This window comes from Hermetia illucens, chromosome 4 (genome assembly GCF_905115235.1).
Source record: "Hermetia illucens chromosome 4, iHerIll2.2.curated.20191125, whole genome shotgun sequence".
Classification (NCBI taxonomy): domain Eukaryota; kingdom Metazoa; phylum Arthropoda; class Insecta; order Diptera; family Stratiomyidae; genus Hermetia; species Hermetia illucens.
Window position 1 is genome coordinate 161,865,095 of NC_051852.1, and position 21,033 is coordinate 161,886,127.

At 41.7% G+C, this 21,033-nt stretch overlaps 1 protein-coding gene across 1 annotated transcript; it reads right to left on the reverse strand.

Moving 5' to 3' along the window:
- Positions 1-8,263: 8,263 nt before the first annotated feature.
- On the reverse strand, positions 8,264-17,499 carry LOC119654453 (UPF0183 protein CG7083). The gene is made up of 6 exons (XM_038059863.1): positions 16,909-17,499; positions 10,423-10,505; positions 10,239-10,366; positions 9,698-10,177; positions 9,406-9,639; positions 8,264-9,296 (listed from the first exon to the last, which is right to left on the reverse strand). Exons 1-6 carry the CDS (start codon positions 16,970-16,972, stop codon positions 8,987-8,989), a joined length of 1,299 nt encoding a protein of 432 aa, XP_037915791.1. The 5' UTR covers positions 16,973-17,499; the 3' UTR covers positions 8,264-8,986.
- Positions 17,500-21,033: the final 3,534 nt, after the last annotated feature.

The following is a 21,033-nucleotide window of genomic DNA, read 5'->3' on the forward strand; positions in this document are numbered from 1 at the left end:
GTCTCAGGGGCTGCCCACAGGGAGGGGTTCTCTCTCCACTGTTATGGCTCTTGGTGATGGATACCCTGCTGTGGCTACTGGAGGACAAAAAAGTCTTCGCGCAAGCATTTGCGCACGAACTAGCCGTAATAATTACCGGCAAGTTTGCGGACACAGTCTGTGACCGCTTGAATGCAACTCTGCATGTAATCCACAGTTGGTGCCTCCGCAATGGACTCAAGGTGAACGCTAGGAAGACTGGACTAGTTATGTTCACTAGGAACGTCAGGTGGGGCAACTATAAGCTACTCACCTTAGCAGGGGCGGAAATCCAGCTGGCACAAACAGTGAAGTACTTAGGAGTACATTTCGACTCCAAGTTAACGTGGAAGCATCATATCCAGGAACAATACCAGAAATCCTGCAGATTGCTCTGGTGCTGTAGGAATGCGATAGGTAAGACCTGAGGACTTTCACCTAAACGGATATATTGGATGTATACATCCATAATAAAACCCATTTTGATGTATGCATACATCGTCTGGTGGCCAAGACTGAACTTGGCTAACAGCAGGAAGCTGCTAACGCAGATTCAGAGACTTGGTTGCCTAAGTATTACTGGAGCAATGAGTACTACGCCGACTGCGGCACTTGAAGCTATCCTAAATTTACCCCCCATTCACTTGGAGGTGAAACGGAAAGCAGCCAATGACGCATATAGGCTCGATACCATTGGGGCGTGGAAAGGTGGCCAATCCAACGGGCAGGCGTCTATCTGGAAATTCCTTGAAAAACATCCGGTAGTCCTGATGCCGACCGATCATATGGTTTCCAGATTCGTCTTTGGAAAGACATACACTGTCGTAATCACCGAAAGAGAAGAATGGTCGACAAGTGGCCATGAGTCTGTTCAGATTACAGACCTAATAATCTTCACCGACGGATCAGTCATGGAGGATGGATCGGGTGCAGGTGTGTTCTCGGAGAATCCGATTATAGAACTGGCCCGACCCCTCGGAAAAATGACGACCATATTCCAGGCGGAGATATATGCCATTTCATTGGCGGCAGAAGAATGTCTGCGACAAAAATGGAGGGGTCGCACCATTCGAATCTGTTCCGACAGTCGGGCGGCATTATCAGCACTAATGGCAACAACATATCAAGCCAGTTGGTGTGGAGTTGTCATCAGGTGCTGCTGAAACTTGGCCGACTGAACGAAACATTGCTGATGTGGGTGCCGGGGCACTCTAACATCGCCGGTAATGAGGAGGCTGATAGACTGGCTCGCCAAGGGTCTGGATCCACAATGGTGGGGCCAGAACCAGCTCTTGGAATCCGACCATCTACTGTCAAGTCTACTCTGAAGGGTGAAATTGCAAGGATTCACGCAACCGAGTGGAGAAATTTGGACTCTTGCCGGCAAGCAATCCTTGTGAAGGAGCCTAGGGCCACTAGAGCGGCATTTTTGTTGTCCCTTAAGAAGAGGGACATGAAAACCCTAGTAGGGCTTTTGACGGGACACTGCCCCTTAAACTACCATATGGAAAAGATTGGGGCAGTGATTTTGGCTGTGTGCAGCCAATGTGAGGAGGAGGAGGAGACAGCCCTGCACTTTTTATGCAGCTGCCCGGCATCCTCAGATCTCAGACGAAAACACCTTGGCAAGGTTTTCTTCAATGAAGAATCTGCACACTCTCTGCCTCTTGAGAATGTTCTCAGATTCGCTAAAGCCTGCGAACACCGTAGGCGGGAAGCCATTGAATAGGCAACTTACGGGGATAGTACAATGGGCCTAGTAATGGCCTGAGTGCTCGGAGCTGCGGCTCCCCCAGTTAACTAAACTAAACTAAACTACATATATCCACGGATGGCTTTAAAAAATCACAAACCCCAAAACTAATACCAGGATATCCTTTTTGAAGCCTTCAGAATAATATGCCCGTTGGGAAGAAAGTAGTAGTATTAGCCTTTTTTTTCAAAACTATTTTCCTTCTCAAATTTTCATAAAAAATGTTACTATCGATTAAAGTAATGTTTTAGTGTTCAGTAGACCAAAGGCGAGGTAAGCGTCCTCACGACCGAAATCATCAGCAAACACACTATGCCGTTTTACAATACCAACTACCAGCTTTGTAATTCTTTCCAGACTTTTGGTTGGGTAGTCACTGAAAATGGAATGAAAGTGATAACTTTCTAGGCTCCGCAGTCCCTTTTACAATTAATGGCGCCTGCTGCACCAACACCAACAGCTCTACTACCAAACCCTATCTCCACCCCCACCTGGTGATGGCTGGGAGCTCTTTCTTATCGAAAAGCTGCAGACGGAGAAGGATGAAGGCGAGTATCCCGTGCCTAAAAACGGGTACCAAGTGGTCCTCCAGGTTGGAGGTTGGGTAGGGTTGATAACCCTACACGGAAAACCGAAATTACGAAGCCATAACAGGAGCCTCGGACAGGATGGATAACACAACGACGAACCCGGCAACGACAAAGGAACAACGATTTGCGCATTTTTTCAAGGAGCGTGCGCTCCCTGCACAGAGATGAAGCTGCCAAGCAGCTAGCCGATACCCTGTTCCAATATAGGGCTGATGTAACAGCGTTACAGGCAGGCGTTGGGCAGGAACCGGTTTCCTGGAGAAGAGTCACTACACTATATATTATAGCCGCTATCCAGTAACCCATGTGCTGAGAGTAAGTTTCTTAGTCAGACAAAAGATGAAACCTGCTCTTATCGGCTTTGAAAACATTAGTCAACGGCTATGCACTCTCGCTTGCGAGGCAAATTTAGAAATATAAGCCTCATTAATAATGGTTGTTGGAAGTACCTGGTTTGCGCGGAAAGCGGTCCACAAACATACGTGGGCCTCTCCAGACGGGACCACTTTCAACCAAGTAGACCACGTGTTGATTGAACCTCTCAGTCTTGATGAATGTCAGAACAAATAGGGGGACCAATACAGAGTCGGATCACTATCTCGTTGGCATGGTGCTCCGAGCTCAAATAACAACACTACTCAGAATCCCCTCTGACAATCAGGTGAGTGGTAACACTGAGGCCATCCACAACACAGCCCTCCGCAACACCTATAAGAGGGAAATGGATGCCGCAATAACCGCAGTCAACAGAGATCCTAGAGATGAAGCTGAATTAGTTAAATATGGCGGCGACCAATTACACGAAGTGGTTCATCAACTTGTGCTCAAGGTATGGGGCATTATCTGTCTCATACATAAAAAGGGGGATATCACACAGTACAGCAATTATAGAGGTATCACGTTACTGAGTACCATCTATAAGATATTCTCCGCTATCTTGCTAGGTCGGGTAGTCCCATAGGCCCAGAACATCATTGGCCCATAACAAAGAGGCTTCACTCGAGGCAAATCAGCAACAGATCCGATTTGCTCTCTACGGTAAGCGATTGAACAACTGATGGAGTATGGCCATCGGCTGCACCATCTTTTTAATCGACTTTAAAGCTGTCTATGACAACATAGTCAAAGTAAAACTGTACACGGCCATGAGAGAATTCGTTATCCTGACCAAATTGATAAGACTGACTAGGCTGACTCTGAACAATGTGCGAGGCCAGATAAAAGCAGCAGGATCACTCTCGAGACCATTCAACATCAACAACGGTCTAAGATAAGGGGATTCCCTATCATGCGTCCTCTTCAACCTGGCTCTGGAGAAAGTGATTCGCGATGCTGATGTAAATGCGAGAGGAACCATCCTCTTCAAGTCCACCCAACTATTGGCCTCCGCTGACGATATCGACATCATGGGAAGAACAACCTGAGATGTACAGTCTACCTTCATCTAGATCGAGCAGGCGGCGCGAGATCTTGGGATGCACATTAATGAAGGCAAGACGAAGTACATAGTGGCAACGTCAGCGCCAAAACCAAAAGAACGAACAACATCGAATCGCACTGGTCAAACGAAAACAATGAAGATAGGAGACTACAACTTTGAGACCGTTGATCATTTCTTCTATCAAATCTCAACCGATAACAGCTACGATGATGAAATCCGCGCACGGTTGTTGTCAGCCAACAGAGCTTATTTCAGCTTAAAAAAGCTGTTCCCCTCGAAACGTCTCACCATAGGATCAAAGCTCTTACTGTAAAAGACAATGTTCTTGCCAGTCCTCATGTATTCCTCGGAGACTTGGGTTTTTAGTAAAAAAAAATGCGAACTCTTGGCCGCGTTTATAACTCTTTTTTAGAGTTTGTAGTGGCTAATTGATATTGGGATGGTCACAAGACCATCGTAAGTGGCCGGAGACCACCAAGAGCTATTCCAAAAATCTAAAAAGGTGGCGAAATTGGCCGTGAAAGTCGGCCCGCAAACATTGAAGCTCCATCCATCAATACACAAGCCAAATCTGGAAATGAAAAAATAAACAAATCGGGAAACCGGAAGCTCGGCGCTGGAAGCTTTTGTTTTTTCCTTCTGGGAGTAGATTTGAGTGCAGAACTTTCCATTTGTACGTAGCCCGTTATGTATATGCATTTAGCGTTCTAGTGTGATATTGATATTTAGTACTTTGAGTTGCAGTAAATTTACACGGTGAAAAGAATTTTGAGCTACTGTTACTTTGTTAGTAATATTACGATTTTGATCAAATTTGGGGATAATATGCTTCACACTATAATCTATATTACTACAAATTTTTATAATTCTAGGATGAACTTAAAGGGGATTATACTCAATTTCTCCAAAAGTATACTAATATACTATTATTAACTTAATTTGAACAAATACCACACCAGCCTCTTGATTTTTTTTCAGATTTTTCGGATTGACAGTTTCCTTTCAATAAATGATCAATTTCAACCCCCCGCACCCCCCAATTTTCCAACAAATGTTAAAACTAAGACAAGGTCCGGAAAGTACTAACCGAGACATTTCATTTGATACCTCACATGGCTATATTTGGTGAAAAAAAATACACACCTCTTTTGCATATAAATTAAATTCGACGTAGAAGGTTGTAACTCGCTGTACGCGTGAGTATTCAGGGTTCCCACAGTTTTGTTTTACACAAAAGCTTAAAAGTTGGCTCAACTCTATTGTCAGATTGTCCTTGGAAAAGGCGAATGAAATATCGCCCATGTCGCAAAACTGCGGGCACTACAAAGGGAAATCACAATCTGCACGAACCATTAAAAACATGATGAGAGCTATTTTGGTCTCCTATAATAGCACCTTAAGAAAAGCCGAAACCTGCTCCCCCAATAGCGTCGCATACGATCCAAGTGTAACTAAATCGCAAGGCTACCGATCAATTGCCAAATAAAAGAGTGCGAGGCAAAATAAAAAATAAGTGGTGTATATGTATACAGCTGGTATGCTGGATGAAACATTGTCACCATCAAATTTTTTACTGGCTTGGTCGAAAGTCCACTTCACTGAAAGAGTATTACCAGCAAATATTGTATCGTAGTCATCCTGGACAACGATGGAACTACTCAGAAAACGGCCGTTGGATGCACAGGATGATCCCTGCCATCGTGAAGTGGATGGAGATAAAGGATCGGAAGCTCAATTATAAATTTGACCAATTTCTCACGGGCTATGGAGGATACTGTCAGTATCTGTACAGGTTTAAATTCGATATTCATTTGATTGTCCCAACTGAGACCCAGGACCTAGCGTACGTATTCTTCCAGTGTCCAAGATTCGTAGAAGAAAGTTAGAGAGAAGAAAAGAGAAATCTAGGGGAAATTCTAGATGAATGTTATCATCGGAAAATTTCGTGCTTAGAATACTGTCATGTTAAGGTTGGGATGCGATTGATTCAATGAAGGCATACATCCAAATTATGTTAAACTGTAAAAAGCGGAAAAAGTTAGAAAAGCGCACTTAAGAACGCCGCGCATAGAAGGGAGCATTTCTAGTTGAAGTGAGGCAACGGGGAGGAGGAGTCGGTAGCAGTTTTAGTGGGAGAAAATCCTACAAATGCAGTGTCCGTGCCAACGACTTTTTAAAATTTCCACCTTCTTAAATAAATAAAGATACACACTAAACCGATTTGAATAAAGTTTTGGTTTACATAAAACATTAGAAAAAGGAATAATAAACAGCGTAAAAGTCGTTCATTGCAGGCTCGTTCAAGTATTTGAAACCACAAAAGTCCCAATAGAGATGTCGTTTCCGTTTCGTTAACTTTAAGTACAAGATGTCTCAAAAAAAATCAAATTTGTGTAGTTCACTGGGAAAATGGAAAAGACCTGTGGGCTGCGGCCAGAAAATTTTTCATTCATTGTAGTTTTTGTAGCTTGCATGATATGTCAAGTGGGCACTCCTTCGAAAACTAATCAAAAACTTTTAAGAGAGTGGACCAACATTGAATAAATCAGTCGACAAAGATCTTCAAGAACACACGAATTGGATATCGTAAATTAGTCTGTTCGTGACGATTCGAAGTTTTCCATTAGTAAGTGCTTAAATGCCTATAAACCATCACTACACTCACTCTCTTTGTACTAAGATTTAAAATTACACCCGCCTTAGGATTCCAGTCATAGGCTTAAATTTGATTGCCATTACATCGTATTTTGCAGCAAAATTGAATCGGCATCTGTAAAATGCAACAATAAATCCTTAACATTTCGGTGCGGATGTCAATTCTTTAAACAGCTAACTGACTGCTTTTCAAATTTAAACAATCTGTTTTCAGATGGGGCTCATTTTTACCCTCAAAAGCCATGTGAAGAAGCAGGATGAAGAGTAATTGGAATGAACTTCCTTGAAGACGAAAGAAGTGCTTAAATTACATTAAATCTAGAACGCTATGGGAATGTTTGATAACTTTCTGGCACCTGAACTGTGAAGTTTCAATAATTATGGCCAAAGAACATGGTTTCAGGAAGGCAGTACCACGTTACACGTCCAATAATATTGGAATATCTCAAATATAAAGTGTATGTCAATTATTCGACTCTCTCTAGCGCAGTTGAAATACAGGGTGCGGCAGCATAACTTCCTTTTTTAAAATGCGCGCCACTCAGTTAGTTGATGTCATAGCGGAGCGCTAGTGGTCTCGTTCAAGAGGGGATACTGTAAAGTTTTGTCCCGACACGGTTCAGTCGCCATCATGCGTTGGAATAGTGAGGAGCGTGCCTTTGCCGTTGAGGTTTACTTTTCAAGCGGATGTTCGGTTATTGCAACACAGCGTGCATTTCGGAATCGCTTTAATTTAGCCCCGTTGGCTCCCGTCCCAGACCACAAATCAATTGTTACATGGGTCACTACATTCAGACAAACTGCAAGTGCGACAAAAGGAAGAACTGGAGTCCCTCGGCCCGTTAGATCACCTGAGAACATTGAAGCAGTGAGAGCGTCAATGTTGCGATCGCCACGGCGTTCTGCGCGCAAACACGCATCTGCCCTTGGACTATCCGATCGTTCTGTGAGAAGAATTCTTCGTGATGATCTTCATTTTCATCCCTATAAGATGGCGATAGTGCAGGAACTTTCAGAACGTGACTTCAATTCTCGGATGAACGCGTGTGAGCTTGTTCTTGATGTCGTTCCCGAGGGTGCTATGGCGTTTTTTGAAATCCCGTGTTTATGTGAACCGTCCAAGAACCCTACAAGATTTGAAGACCAACATCCAAGAAGAAATTGCCAACATAACACCTGCTATGTTAACAAGAGTCATGACAAACACCAGAAATCGGTTTACACAATGTATGGAGAATGGGGGACGTCACCTAACAGATTTGATCTTCAAAACAATGTAAATAAAAACTTTAGACATGTACCTACATGATAAAAAATAGATAAATATTTTCCGATGCATACAATAGTTTTTATTGAGTTTTGAAAAAAGGAAGTTATGCTGCCGCACCCTGTATATCCCTTACGATCTCGGAACCATCAAGGAGCCTACATGTCGACCTATCACGAGAAATTTTGTTGTTTGTTTAAAGAAGAGTCGTGAGTGCAGTTCAATAATCGGGACATTTTCTTATGCTTTTAGGATTTTAAACAATATTGATTATTACAATATTCAGGGAATACAATGGAAATTCTTGAATTATTTTTTGGTTTTTTCATAACTTTATTGTTCATCTTTTTTTTCATATTTGAATATCAATACTAATATAATATTAAATTAATCACATTTAGTAAAATTAATATTCTTTATCTTAATAGTCTTGATTTTTAGATCAATTTTCCAAATGAAGACTTCTGCACTAATGTTTTCACTTTACATTATCATCAACATTCATATTTTGAGATGGCAGAAAAGGTAATTTGGACTGTTTTCAGAAATGCTCAGGATACATGTTGGAAATAGTTTCTTGAATTTTACTAACCTAGGTCATCGTCGTGATTCATGTTGAATTGTAAGTCGACTTGTTTTATTCAGGGAAGGATCGTCAAAAGTTCTGGATTTAACCGAACCTCTGAGTTTTTTTCAACGACCAAAACTTGGGTTTGGTTTTTTTTTTCAAAACATTCTCACCCGCAACTGGCCGCATTAACTAGTATCCTATTTTTGTTTTTTTTTCGGACTAATTACAATTAATCCATGATTTGTTCGTTATAAAATTGTAAGGGCTAAATTAAAGTATTAGTTCGAGGTTGTTATTGGTGTTCTACTAGCGGCTAAATTCATTCATGATGCCTCACCGGAAATCCCAGCCTGCTTAGTTAGTTATCCAACATTTCTCCTCGCAATTCTTTCCCATTCTTGATAAAAAGTTGAAAATAAGTGTGAAACGATTTGATTAATTAATGTCTTTTTTTTATTATTTTTCTCTCATTTGATACCATATTATTCAAGTTTTGCTGATTCTTTTGCCAAGAAAACAAAGAAATTAAATGAAAGGACTTTTCACTAATGTTTGTCAATGTATTGTTAACATGCATGAATATTAAGAGGATAACTTGATAGCCAGTACAAATTCTCTCACAGACAGCCGAGTTCTCAATCCGTCATTGCATCAATTTTCAAATTACGTTGTATGCCACCCGAAGTCGTGGTCACGCAACTGATGGCAAGCGGATATCTTGCATGCTATATTTCCGTTGCCAAGGATATGATGAACGCTTGGGAAATGATGATATACTGTACAATGTTACCGATGCTATATGATTATTTGGCATTATTTCGAAGATTATATCCTGATAACCAAAGCAGAAAGTTGAACCGAAGGGGTTGGCTGTGTTTGTAGAACTTGCTCGATGGAGGACGACAGGACGTTCAGCCGGGGCAAGACGTGAACTTATCGAATCCCATTTTGAATATGCCGTAATAACAACTGGTGCATTTAAAGGTTCTTTTTCCGAGACCCTGAAATTGAAAAAATAGAATTTTGATGAAAAACTCATCCTAGAAATCTATTCTTTGTTCGGTAATGATTTTCAAGGTAATAAACTAGGACTCGAAGTTGTATACGTACTTGTCAGGTGCCAATTGGAATTGAAATTCACATCGGTGGTACATGTTGAAATTATAATGTCCAGGATAATTGGTATGCAAAATGATTTTCTTACATCGCTGAGTTCTTGCATCGAACAACACGTCTATACCAAGCGTAAAATAATTAAAAAATATATCACTCCGTTTCGATTGAACTCGCCGATGAGCACTAGGTGAGTGAATTTTCATCTTATCTTCACTCTTGAAAAAAATCCTAAACACAAAACAAATTCAATGCACTATATTTCCATAAATCTTCTCTTGCGACATACCTATTTGGTGCACCTAAGCTTGTAGCAACATCTTGACAACTGTCACCAAACAAAATTTCTCGGGTGAAGCATTGCCGTCGTGGTTCCAATACACGGACTGAACCCTCTGTGAAGAGCTGAAGGCGCAATCCACGAGTTCCTGAAGAGTTTCGTAGAACACTAGCGGATTCCAAGTATAGCTGTTGATGATAGCAGGAGAGTGGCAAAGCAGGCGGATGACTTTCAGCCATACTACTGCCTGAGTAAAGTGCCATCTTTGATACCACCGGTGATGCACCGCTTGGAAAAACGAGTGAACCTAAACCATGAGCGTAGCCTGGTTGAAGTTTACTGTCCACGGGGAAGTAGAAGCTTAAACCGCGAAAATGTAGGGCAAAAAGCTGTTTGGCAGCATCATAGACTCCCGGATGTGTTGCACCGAAAGAATGTTCAATTTGTTCGATCGAAGGTAATACTTCGGGAGAATTAAATATCATAGCACTGGAAAAATACGAATATTGTAGCTCCCGGATAGAATGTCCTTGAGTATGTATATAATTACCAATATTTCAATTTTACTAATTTCATATTGAACACCTCTATTGCTTTCAATCGCTGTACAACAGGATCAAAAATCAATCTGATTCCATCTTGCGGTAAATTTATCACAATATCAACACTTAATGGATTCTACAACGAAGTGTAAATTGGTGAAAATCCATAGTAATAACATAAAATTAACTTACAGAATCGGAGTATAATACTTGTACGCCTTTGATTATTCCTACTTGTGACTGGATGATTGCTACAGCTTGGGAAAAATGCATTCCTGTGGAAATGGCAAATATGAAATAAATCGAAATCTTTATTATAGCTTTCAAATTTTATAGAATTATTTTGAGGCGATGCTATCATCTTAGGATTGTAGGATTCTGTTGGCAGTTGTGGCCTCACGCTGGGCGCAACTCGGTTACGATGAGTGTATGGCGTTGCGTCACCTTGGCACCAACACGGTCACCAAGGCTGCCTACCAACCAAACTCCTCGAACAGGTTTGCCAGTCGTGACTGGCGAAAGAATATATGGAACCGGGCTTTAAGAGCTAACCCGAATGCTAGCAGTTCAGAGAGGTGAGGGAGGAGCATGTCAGGATACAGAGATTTTATCAGGTGCCTTGACTAAGTAGTAAAAAAAAACAAAAAAAACTAAACCCACCCGCGGTAAACTACTCTAATAAAAACGTAAAGTCGCGAGGCCATACCATCGAAAATTTTAATCCCAAAGGAGCTGAACTGCCAAACGGACTAATAAGGGAGGGGACAGAATCAAAAAAAAAAAAAAAAATACTAAAGCGCGCGAGGCTAGCCTTGAGCCAATTCGGGCACCTACGCGACGAGTAACCCCCATCTTCCTTTCTTCTTCATGGGGAGCCAGATGGCATGATGGTTCTACGGTGGCCGTTTCAAATATAATGGGGGAACGCTGGGTTTTGTGAGGAATTTAATCAGAATCGCGGACGTAACTCTCTCCCAACTTCGACTAGTCCGGTCAAAACTCAAAGCCACGATCCAAACCAGACATCCACAAAGCCAACAAAACGCGACATTGAACTTTGATTTTTGATGAGTCAATGATTTGAGTTAACTCCGCGGCAAGCACCTGAAAGGTGGTGAGAATGGTTCCGTTAAAGAAATCATTACTTTGCACCCGTCCCACTCCCTGCCTTTTCAACAAATCTCAGCTTCGAAAAGTACTAATCGAGACCTTTCATTTGATACCCCACATGACTATATTCGGTGAAAAAAAATTTTACACCCCCCTTTTAGATGTGTTGGGACCCCTCCCCCTCCGTAGACGTAGAAGGATATCACTCACTGCATGTCAGGGCGTTCACAGTTCCCACCTTCTCACCAAATTTCGTGTCAATCGGTATAGCCGTTTCTGAGAAAGTTTGTTTTACAAACAAAACCTTAAAACGGGGCAACAATCGTATCGTTTCGTTAGCGAAATGCGACCTGTTCAAATCATCCAGGACAATTGCAGGAGAAATTGGGAATGTTGTTCCATAAAGAACTGTTCAACGACGAAACGCGAAGCTACCTACGTAGGATTGCCCGCAAAGTCCCTCTGCTTACAACTGCAAATTTGAAGAAGAGGAAAAACTTTGCACTGAATCGTAGAGCCTGGGGCGGATCAGAGGGTGAGAAAATTGGCGTAATATTCTCTGGAGCAATCAAACAAGGACAAATTTGTTTGGTAACGATGCGGGAAGAAACGTTCATCGACCGGAAGGCGAAGAATTTCATAGGAGGTTTACAAAAAAAAAAAAACAATGAAGCATGGAGTTGGTAGTATAATGGTATGGGATGTTTTTCGTGGCAAGGTGCAGGTCCGATATATCGAATTTATAGCGTAGTCGATAGATTCGTGTACAAGGGTTTGTTGAAGACGGCAATGCTACCTTATGCAGAGGATAGTATGTCGCTTATCTGGACATTTCAACAGGACAATGATCCAAAACTCTCATTGCGATTGGTCAAAACATGGTTCCAGGAACGTAAAGCGGACATCCTTGAGTGGCCAAGTCAATTCCGAGGCCTCAATCCAATTGAGAACCTCTGGGGCGAACTTAAACGAGAAATTGCCAAGAGGCCTTGCCAAAACAAATCGCAGTTTTGGGGAAAAAATTCAAAAAGTTTGGTGCAGTATTCCTGTAGAAACTTGTCGTAAGTTGGTATCGTCTATGCCCCCCGGAATGAAACCTAGCTTTTTTGAGAAAAAAGCAAGTTGAGAAAGCGGAAGCTAGACGCTTCAGGTGCGAAAGGTTTTGTGTATTTCTTAGTACGTAGCACATAATATATGCATATATAATGTGAGAGTATCCACTTTCGGGTGATATTCAGAATCATAGTCTTGAATTTGCAAACAAGCAAAAACTTTGACGTATTATAACTTTGTTAATAATAACGCGATTTCCACCAAACTTGATAATATCATGCTCTATGTTATAGCATACATCACTGCAAAATTTTCGTGGTACTAATGAGCTTAAGGGGGGGGGGGAGTTGCAGCCAATTACTAAAAATTATAGTAATATCCGATTATTAACTTTATTTAAACAGATATCGGTATGGAAGGTATTTCGGAGCCCAGGCACCGTATAGTGGCAGCCTTCTGATTTTTCGGTTGGGTAGTTTCTGAGAATGGCTCTCTTAAAGAAATGATCACTTTCAACCGCTCGCACTCCCCACTTTTCCAACAAATGTCAAAACTAAGAACGGCTTCGAAAAGTGCTAACCGAGGCCTTTAATTTGATACTAATAGAAGTACTGTAAAACGTCATTTTAACGAACCTTCATCGATTACCTCGGATTTTAGTTACAATGAACTAGTAACCAAGGTCGAGGAAACCCATTTTGTTGAGCCTGTAAGGGGTAGAAATACCTTGAAAAAAAAAGATCTTCCATAGTGAATATATGCATATTATCTTGTAATATACATCTATACTACGCAATTAGTATTAGTATAGCCACACCTACTGAAAATCACTCCCGGTCTCTTCAACCCTGCAGACTACCATTGGTATAACTTCGCGGAGTTGATTGGCTTTCAGGTACTATTGCACCTCATCCTTTGCGTTTCCTCTTGGAAATTTGGAAGGCAGCTTTAATCTAATCATTTCCGCAACTATAGTCTCTCATCGATAACCTTCGGCAGTGAAATATCACATGCCTGGAACCCCCCGTATGCCACTGCATTCAGGATAATTTGGGAGAATTACCCTACCCGAAATGATGCAGATACTGCCCGTAGCAATCACTGTGCCTTGTGAGGAACTGGGTACCCGAGCCCAATTCTAATGTTGGGAATGAGATCACAGACCCTTTGAAGGCTCGTCTCAACATACAACCCTGATTTTGCTCCACTCCTGCGTTCTATGCGCCTCCATATCTCTTGCGTGATACAGCATACTCAGGTCTTTCACTAGAGTTTCGGCTGGCATCATGGTACTACTTCACCTGATATAGTTCGAAAAATGCTACAAACCTTCGAAGCTGCAAACCAAATCTATTCGGTTCATCCTCCGATTGTTTGCAAGCCACCACCGCAGCACTCCGGCTGGAAGCAACCTCCGACAGTGTTTCGGCCCGCCCGCATTCAACAACATTTTTGCAAGTGTTGTGGAGGCATTAGCCGCCTTTTGATATGCATATTCTAGGTGCTCCTTAAATCTCAGTTAGGTGCCACTCATTACTCCCAGCTTAGACACGACCATACTCCCACCGACTTGCACCTGCACAGTGTTCTTCTTTCTACAGTTCGTTATTAAGACCCGTATCCGTTTGCCGCAAGGGTCAGCGCGACATGTCATTTCATAGCAGTGACCAGGTACCAAGCCTTGTGGTACCTCCGATGTGACGATGTACTCTTTGGGACTCTTATCGGTACAAGCCAGTCCTCTCTGAGAAGTAATTCGTTACCATCCAGGAATACCTGTGTCAGCCAATGTGCCTTTAAATTGGTTCTAGTGGGCCAAGCAAGATGCTAACACGGTACATCAGCCATCAGAATTCAGAACGTCTTTTGTCAGATTCACCACCGTGTTTATTGCAACCAACAGTAATCCGCGATCCGAAACAATATTAGCTTTTCAATACGCCATTACCGCTATCAAAATAGTTTTTCTTTTTTAAGATGATGCCAAAGCTCAAGGGATGCCCCTTTAATGCTATAAAGCTAAAGCACAACCTTGGCGAGGAGGAAGGAAGTTAGGAATTGGAATGAGGAAAGGGTTGAGCGTGAAGGAAGTGGCGATGCGATCCTGGCCATCTGTATGTTGTAGTCAGACAGGGAGACAGAAGATGGTAGTTTGTTCCACATTCGTATAATTCGAGATAAGGATTTGTGGTATTTCACGGTGCGACTAGCACTGATCCTTAGAGTAAGGAGATGAAACAGGCTACTTAGCCGGGTGTTGCGTTTGGGAGAAGCTTAAGACATGATATTTCCTGGAAGCAGTGACTGTTATAATAACGATAAAGGAGAGAAAAACATCCAACATTTCGCTGACTATATTTGATGATAAAAAAATTTACACCCCCCTTTTGCATGTATGGGGACTACCCCTTATTATTATTCTGTTAAGGGAAAGTCGCACCGCGTCCTTCAAGAACTATTGTGCCCCTTTTACTGGTTATAGTGTACCTGTTGATCATAATATCTCAAGCAGGCCTGTAACCGTTAGGAACTTTAGTATATTCCCCACTTCCAGATGTTTCAGCTTTGCATCTGGTATTAAGTGTTCTCCCAGATGTATCGACCTACTTTGCACAAGTGCCGGACACTGTCCCAGGACGTGCATAGAGGTTTTGTCCTCCTCTTCACAGAACCTGCAGGCAGTGTCCGTAGATATCCCTAGTTTCCCTAGGTGATAGTTCAGCCGACAATGACCAGTGAGAATTCTCACTATGATTCGGAGGTTCTTTTTGATGAGGTTTAAGCAATCCTTTGTACGCATGGGTTCGTATCCCCCAATAAGCACCCTGGACTGCTCCATCCCAGGTAGGCCCGCCCAATATAGTTCCCTCAACCGTTTCTTAGATTCATAGTCATGAAACCGTTTCCGATTCCACAGAAGGGTTCTGGCCTGTGTAAAGGCATCCCTGCTCCCTTCTTGGATAGTTCATCCGCTGCCTCATTGCCTTCCAACCCAGCATGGCCTGGAACCCAAAGTATCCAGACCTTGTTGGACGAGCCGAGTGTATTCAGTCTTTCAAGGCATTCCCATACCAGTTTAGAGTTCACCTGGTTGGACCTAAGTGCCTTGATCGCTGCTTGGCTATCGGTGAGAATAGCTATGTTCTGCCCCCTGTAGTTCCTTTGCAGATTAAAGGAGGCACATTTGTCTATGGCGTAAATTTCCGCCTGGAATATGCTAGTGTACCTGCCCATTGGCTCAAAGTACATTTTCCTTGGACCAATGACTACCCCTTAAATTCGACATAATATGATGTAACTCACTGTACGCTTGAACACACAAACAGTCCCCACCTTTCTACCAAATTTGGTGTCAATCGCTATAACCGTCTCCGAGAGAAATGCGTGTGACAGATAGACAGACAGACAGTAAACCGATTTTAATGGGGTTTTGTTGTACACAAGACCTTAAAAACAGAGGATATAGAAATTAGATGAATTTAAAAGCTTATTCCGAAGCAAGCCTACGGCAAAATTATGCACCACCTGAGTCCGACAATGTTGCGAGCGAGTACACCATGACCTCTGTCACATTTTACATTAATGACAACAAATTTTATTGCTGAAATTAACTTCTCCGCAATTGTTTGAATGAGTTTCTATTCTGAAGGTTTAGTCTTATTACTCATAATACAATGGAGCGATAACATGTGGAGTTTTTCTAGAAGATAAGAAGTTGCGAGTTTTTGCATGTACAAATTAAGTAATAGCCTATAGTTTTCGAAGTTCAGATTATTTTTCAAGAAAGGGACTACTATCAGAGGATTCAGCTGCTTAGCCATGTTCCCGCGTAGATTCAAAGTAAATCAAAGGTCGCGGAAATGTTTTCTTGCTGCCTTCGGGGAAAACTTAGCTAGACAGAGCGGCATTAGCTTGTTCACTGCAAATTATTTGTCGGTTAGATAACGTTCTCACAGTCATCGAGTAATTAAACGCTAACTTCCTTAAAGCTTCTACCGTTTGGACAGGAAACGACAATTTCCGTCAACATCACGATTGGATTTCACAAGAAACCTAATATTGCGAACTGAAATGCGCTTTCAGAACATGACGTGGTCTACAGTCGCAAAAAATCGAACGATCAGCTTTTGGCGCGTGACGTGATATTGTTTATCTCGTCGACACGAGCCACTGCTGTGCGATCACTTATTAACAAAAAAGCAAAACAAATGCCGTAAACAAAAACAAGACTTTTTGACATTTCCCTTAGCTCGACCACTCGCGCGCTGGGGAAATGTTTGCAAAGACGGTTATCGCTCTCTCAACTCAAGGATGGAGTGGGAGAGTGTGAAGAGCGAAATCCACTGCGTCCTTCGCGATAATCCCCTTTCCTATCTTTATTGTTTTGTTGTTGGCCGAGGAGAATTCTTCGTCACCGTCCGTTCCCCAAAAAGAAAGATTTCGTCGCCAGCGACTGGACCCGATGCCAATCGAAATTTTCACTGTCACCCAGCACAAAACTCAGACGATAATTACCCAAAATAAACTCCCAATTGTCGCAGCCGAGCGATCGCTCGGGCACTACTTCGAGGTCCAGCATTTTCCTTTGTTCCTCGCCTCGTTTGTGTCCTCTTTGTTCGCTTCCTTTCTGCTCCGTGGGCTTCCAAGATCGATTCTCCGTTCAGCAGCCCCGACTAACGACCTGCGATCAGACGATACAATTGACACCCTCGCAAGGCGCACCACCAACGAACCTCCGACCAAGAACCCGAACAAAAAAAGCACAAAGCAGCCCCTGCAAGTGCGGACGAAGAAAACACAATTGGCGGATGGACGAAGGACGAACAGGACGCACAATTCGCGTAAGCGGAGCGCACAGAAACGGAAAATTGAATTGTTCGATAACTAAACGGCTGGGAGCTGCGGAAAATTCTTCGCGACGCGCAATTCTTTGTCTGATCCGTTCACTACCTGCTGCCAGTTGGGTTGCCCTCTGCTGAGCTCCAAAGCCAAGCCAAATTTCTTATTCTCTCGGAGTCATCTGGTGCGCTCAGCGCTTTCCACGCGAGACCAGCGCAGATGCGTGCGAGCTCTCTTTTTCTCCAACGGACCACAATCAGCGGGTCGTACTCCAAATTGGAATGACATTTGAGAGAGGGCGTTTGTTTATAGTTGATTAGTACTGTAGTGGAAATCATCTGTAAATCAGCTGTTAAGTGGTAGGAGTAGTGCTGCCAGTATCAATCGTTTGCTTTGACATGGTGGTGGGAAGCATATTTTCTGCTCATTTTTGAGTGCACAAGGGGTGATTACTAAGTAAGACTCTTTGCGCTGAAGAAATGGGTAGTTGGCTCCCGAACTACTGGTATTTGTAACTTAAAAACACTTTACTAAAGACGAAAAAGGTGTTTATAATTGTATTGTCGTTTTCCTTATTTAATACTAAATTTGCTCAACTTTTGATAAGCGTTAGAGGTGGTATGAATAACAGAAGAGTAACTAACTTGAACCACATTCCCTAAAGATGCGACTACGTTCATATAATAGTGGAGTAGTTGAGTAAGCCAGCTGCAATATTGTTCCTTCTAATCATGTGTGGATGATGAACTATGTATGCATCGATTAAATATTGCTATTCATTGACTGTTGTGCAAAGAAAAAGCAAAGCACTTGCTACAATTACTTCTCGGCGCATATTAAGTTGATAATTTACAATGTTGAGCTTCACAATTCTTTAAGGGGGTCATCCCTTGTGAAGGCCGTTTTTTTTAGAAATTTTTTGTGAAAAACTGGATAAAGATACAAATATGAATTTCCCACCAAAGATTTACTAATATCTGAGGGTGTATAGTAATTTTTTCAGCCCGGTATCATAGTTCATTATTGAAATATAGAGCAACTTATACACCTATCTCCAAAAAAAGGTGTTTTTCTGCTGCCACGCTAGAGTGCGCTGCGATCATCTTAAAGAAAAAAAAGTAAATGGCATTTTTAACGTACAGACTTAACTATAGTCCGCAAACTAGGAATATTAAAAAATATTAAAAGGTAAATTTTTGGTGTCGTGTTAAACTTTTTTTTGTGTGGTGTTTTTTCTAGGCTCCTTCAATGAATAAAAAAACTACTGAATGAATCGCAATTATCCTAGTTTACGGACCGTAGAAATAAGTTCTGAATAAGTTGTGAAAATTTCAGGGAATTTCATAGTGGCAGCCGATTTTCAATATACAATTTCGAGAACAACGCATTTAAAAAGTAGAATGCGATTTTTAGCCATGAAACCTTAACTGACCATTAATCTGCTATGCCTAGTCCATAAAACTTAAGTTTCTTTAAGAAAGACATGTACAGCCTTGGCTTCAATTCTTGCCCTGTTAGCGAAGTCAATCGAACGTGACTCGGACCGATAAATACGAGATTTATTACGGCGATCGACATAAATCTGGCATGTGACTTATCACGTGTTTAACACTATAATTTCCGAACGATTCCGAATATCAAAAAATCATTTTACCCATATATTCTACACTATATCTAGATACAATTGATGCCAAAAAAATTTGGTTCCTCGAATCCGACACACGGGATGACCCCCTTAAGGGGGCCGTTTTTTTTGCCTTTTTTTGAAAAATTATTTAGCAGGACTGGATAAAGATAGAAACGTGATATGTGATAAATTTTCCAGCTCGCTATAGTAGCTAGTTTTTGGAATACGTGTCAATGTATGCACCCATCTCCAAAAAAAGGTGTTTTTCTGCTGCCACGCTGGAGGGCGCTGTGTTCATCTGAGAAAAAAAAACTAAATGGCATTTTAATGTGGACAATATTCCACGGTCCGCAAACTAGGATAATTAGAAAATATTAAAAGGTAAATTTTTGGTGGGCTTTTAATCTTAATTTTTTGGATTTTGATGTTTTTTTACCGCTTTTTTTATGAATAAAAAAAAAAACTACCCATCCGATTGCAATTATCCTAGTTTGCAGACCGTAGAAATATGTATTCAAGAAGTCGTGAAAATTTCAAAGAATTTGGTTGGACAGATTTTGAGCTATGGTGGCAGCCGATTTTCAAGATGCAGTTTCGAGAAAAACGCATTTGAAAATTTAAATGTGATTTGAAATTTTAACTCACCATTAATCTGCTATGCCTGGTCCATAGAGAGCACCCTCCGTTTCTTCAAAAAAGTCTTGTGGGGCCGATTGTTGCTCTCTGGTTTCAGTTTTGGCTCTTTTAGCGAGGTCAGTCGATCCTCGTTCGGACCGCCAAATTCGCGCTTCATTACGGCGGCCGGCATAAACCTATGACCAACTTGACATCCCATTGTCACTAGAATCTTGAGAATGCCATTGAATCCTTCATTGAAAATAATTACAGCCAGAAAAGTGGCTATTTCTACGACCTTGGCCCCAGAATGAAGGTGTTTAGGAGCGAAAGTCCAGATCAATGCATTTAACGACTCATTGTTATTCTGGGTCTCTGCTCCTAAATTTCTGTTCAAGAGATCATCTCGTGACAAATCTTCGTAGATTGGTTTGATGACTGTTTGAACTTCTTCAGTCAAAGGTGCCTTCTCGAGGTGGAAACTATCCACTTCTCCTTTAGCTTCCGCTTTGCGCCATTTGTACCAACTGTCCTCGTCTGCTGGACAATTCTGATGCTGAGGATTTTCGTCTGTAGAACATTTATAGATGAAAGTTGCCCAAATTTCTTACTTCATTCCTTCTATTGAATTTGCGTGTTGACGAATAGCTAGCTCAAAAAATGTAGTGAGGTCGTTAATAACCTCATCAGTAAGATTTCCAGCCCCTTTTCCACCAATGCCTTTGTGATTCTTCTTTGCATTTCTAAGCCGCGTTCCCATTCTTTTCTCGACATGTCCTATGCATTCATTTTTTACCACCACATATATTTTATTATTTGCAGAAATACCGGAGAAAACTCCAATATACAATACAATATACAAAACTTGTCGCAATTGGAACAGTCATGTTCATGCTTGCTAAAAGTTTCTTTGCTGATGTTGATGCGAAGTGTTTTTTCTTCTCTGATAAGTATCGATTCCCATGAAATACTCGTTTTTTAGTGCGAGCATGACGTTGAATGTTAAAGCGATCTCCCTTCGTACGATCCATTTAAAAAAATCACTGAACACACCATGCATCCAAAGGGGGGATTTAACATTTTTTCCACTGGATATAGTGGTGTGGGGTATCAAATGAAAGGTCTCGGTTAGTATTAGTTTTGACGTGAATTGTAAAGTGCGTGAGTAAGGGGTCAAAATGTACACACTTAGTAAGGTCCCATACACTGTCAAACAAATTGCGGGTGCGATGCGCAACGTTGCGTTGTGCAATTGCATTTTCCATACACTTAGTGAAATTTTATTCAAACATTAGTTACAAGTTGGATACAGTATGAGTAACATGCCATTAAAATGGTATTGCACCTATCTGTATTGTTATCGGGATGGGTAGGAGGGTAAGCGGGTGGCCCCTTTTCCACATTGGGTACCGTAACTTTAAGAGAAGTGGAAGGTAAGGACATTTTTTTTCGTTTTATATATCCTCTTTACACTCTTACTCTCCGGGGATATGGTTGGCAAACCCAACTTTACCATGATGATATCAAAGTACCCTCCATTAGACGGAGGGAGAGGATAT

What these genes read in the sequence shown, in the direction of transcription:
- LOC119654453 (XM_038059863.1), bottom strand. Translation starts at nt 16,972, where the DNA reads ATGCTGGACCTCGAAGTAGTGCCCGAGCGATCGCTCGGCTGCGACAAT. An exon ending in AAGTATTATACTCCGATTCT is followed by an intron (nt 10,367 to 10,422) that starts GTAAGTTAATTT and finishes ACTTCGTTGTAG; the next exon opens with AATCCATTAAGTGTTGATAT. An exon ending in TTCCAATTGGCACCTGACAA is followed by an intron (nt 9,297 to 9,405) that starts GTACGTATACAA and finishes TTTCAATTTCAG; the next exon opens with GGTCTCGGAAAAAGAACCTT.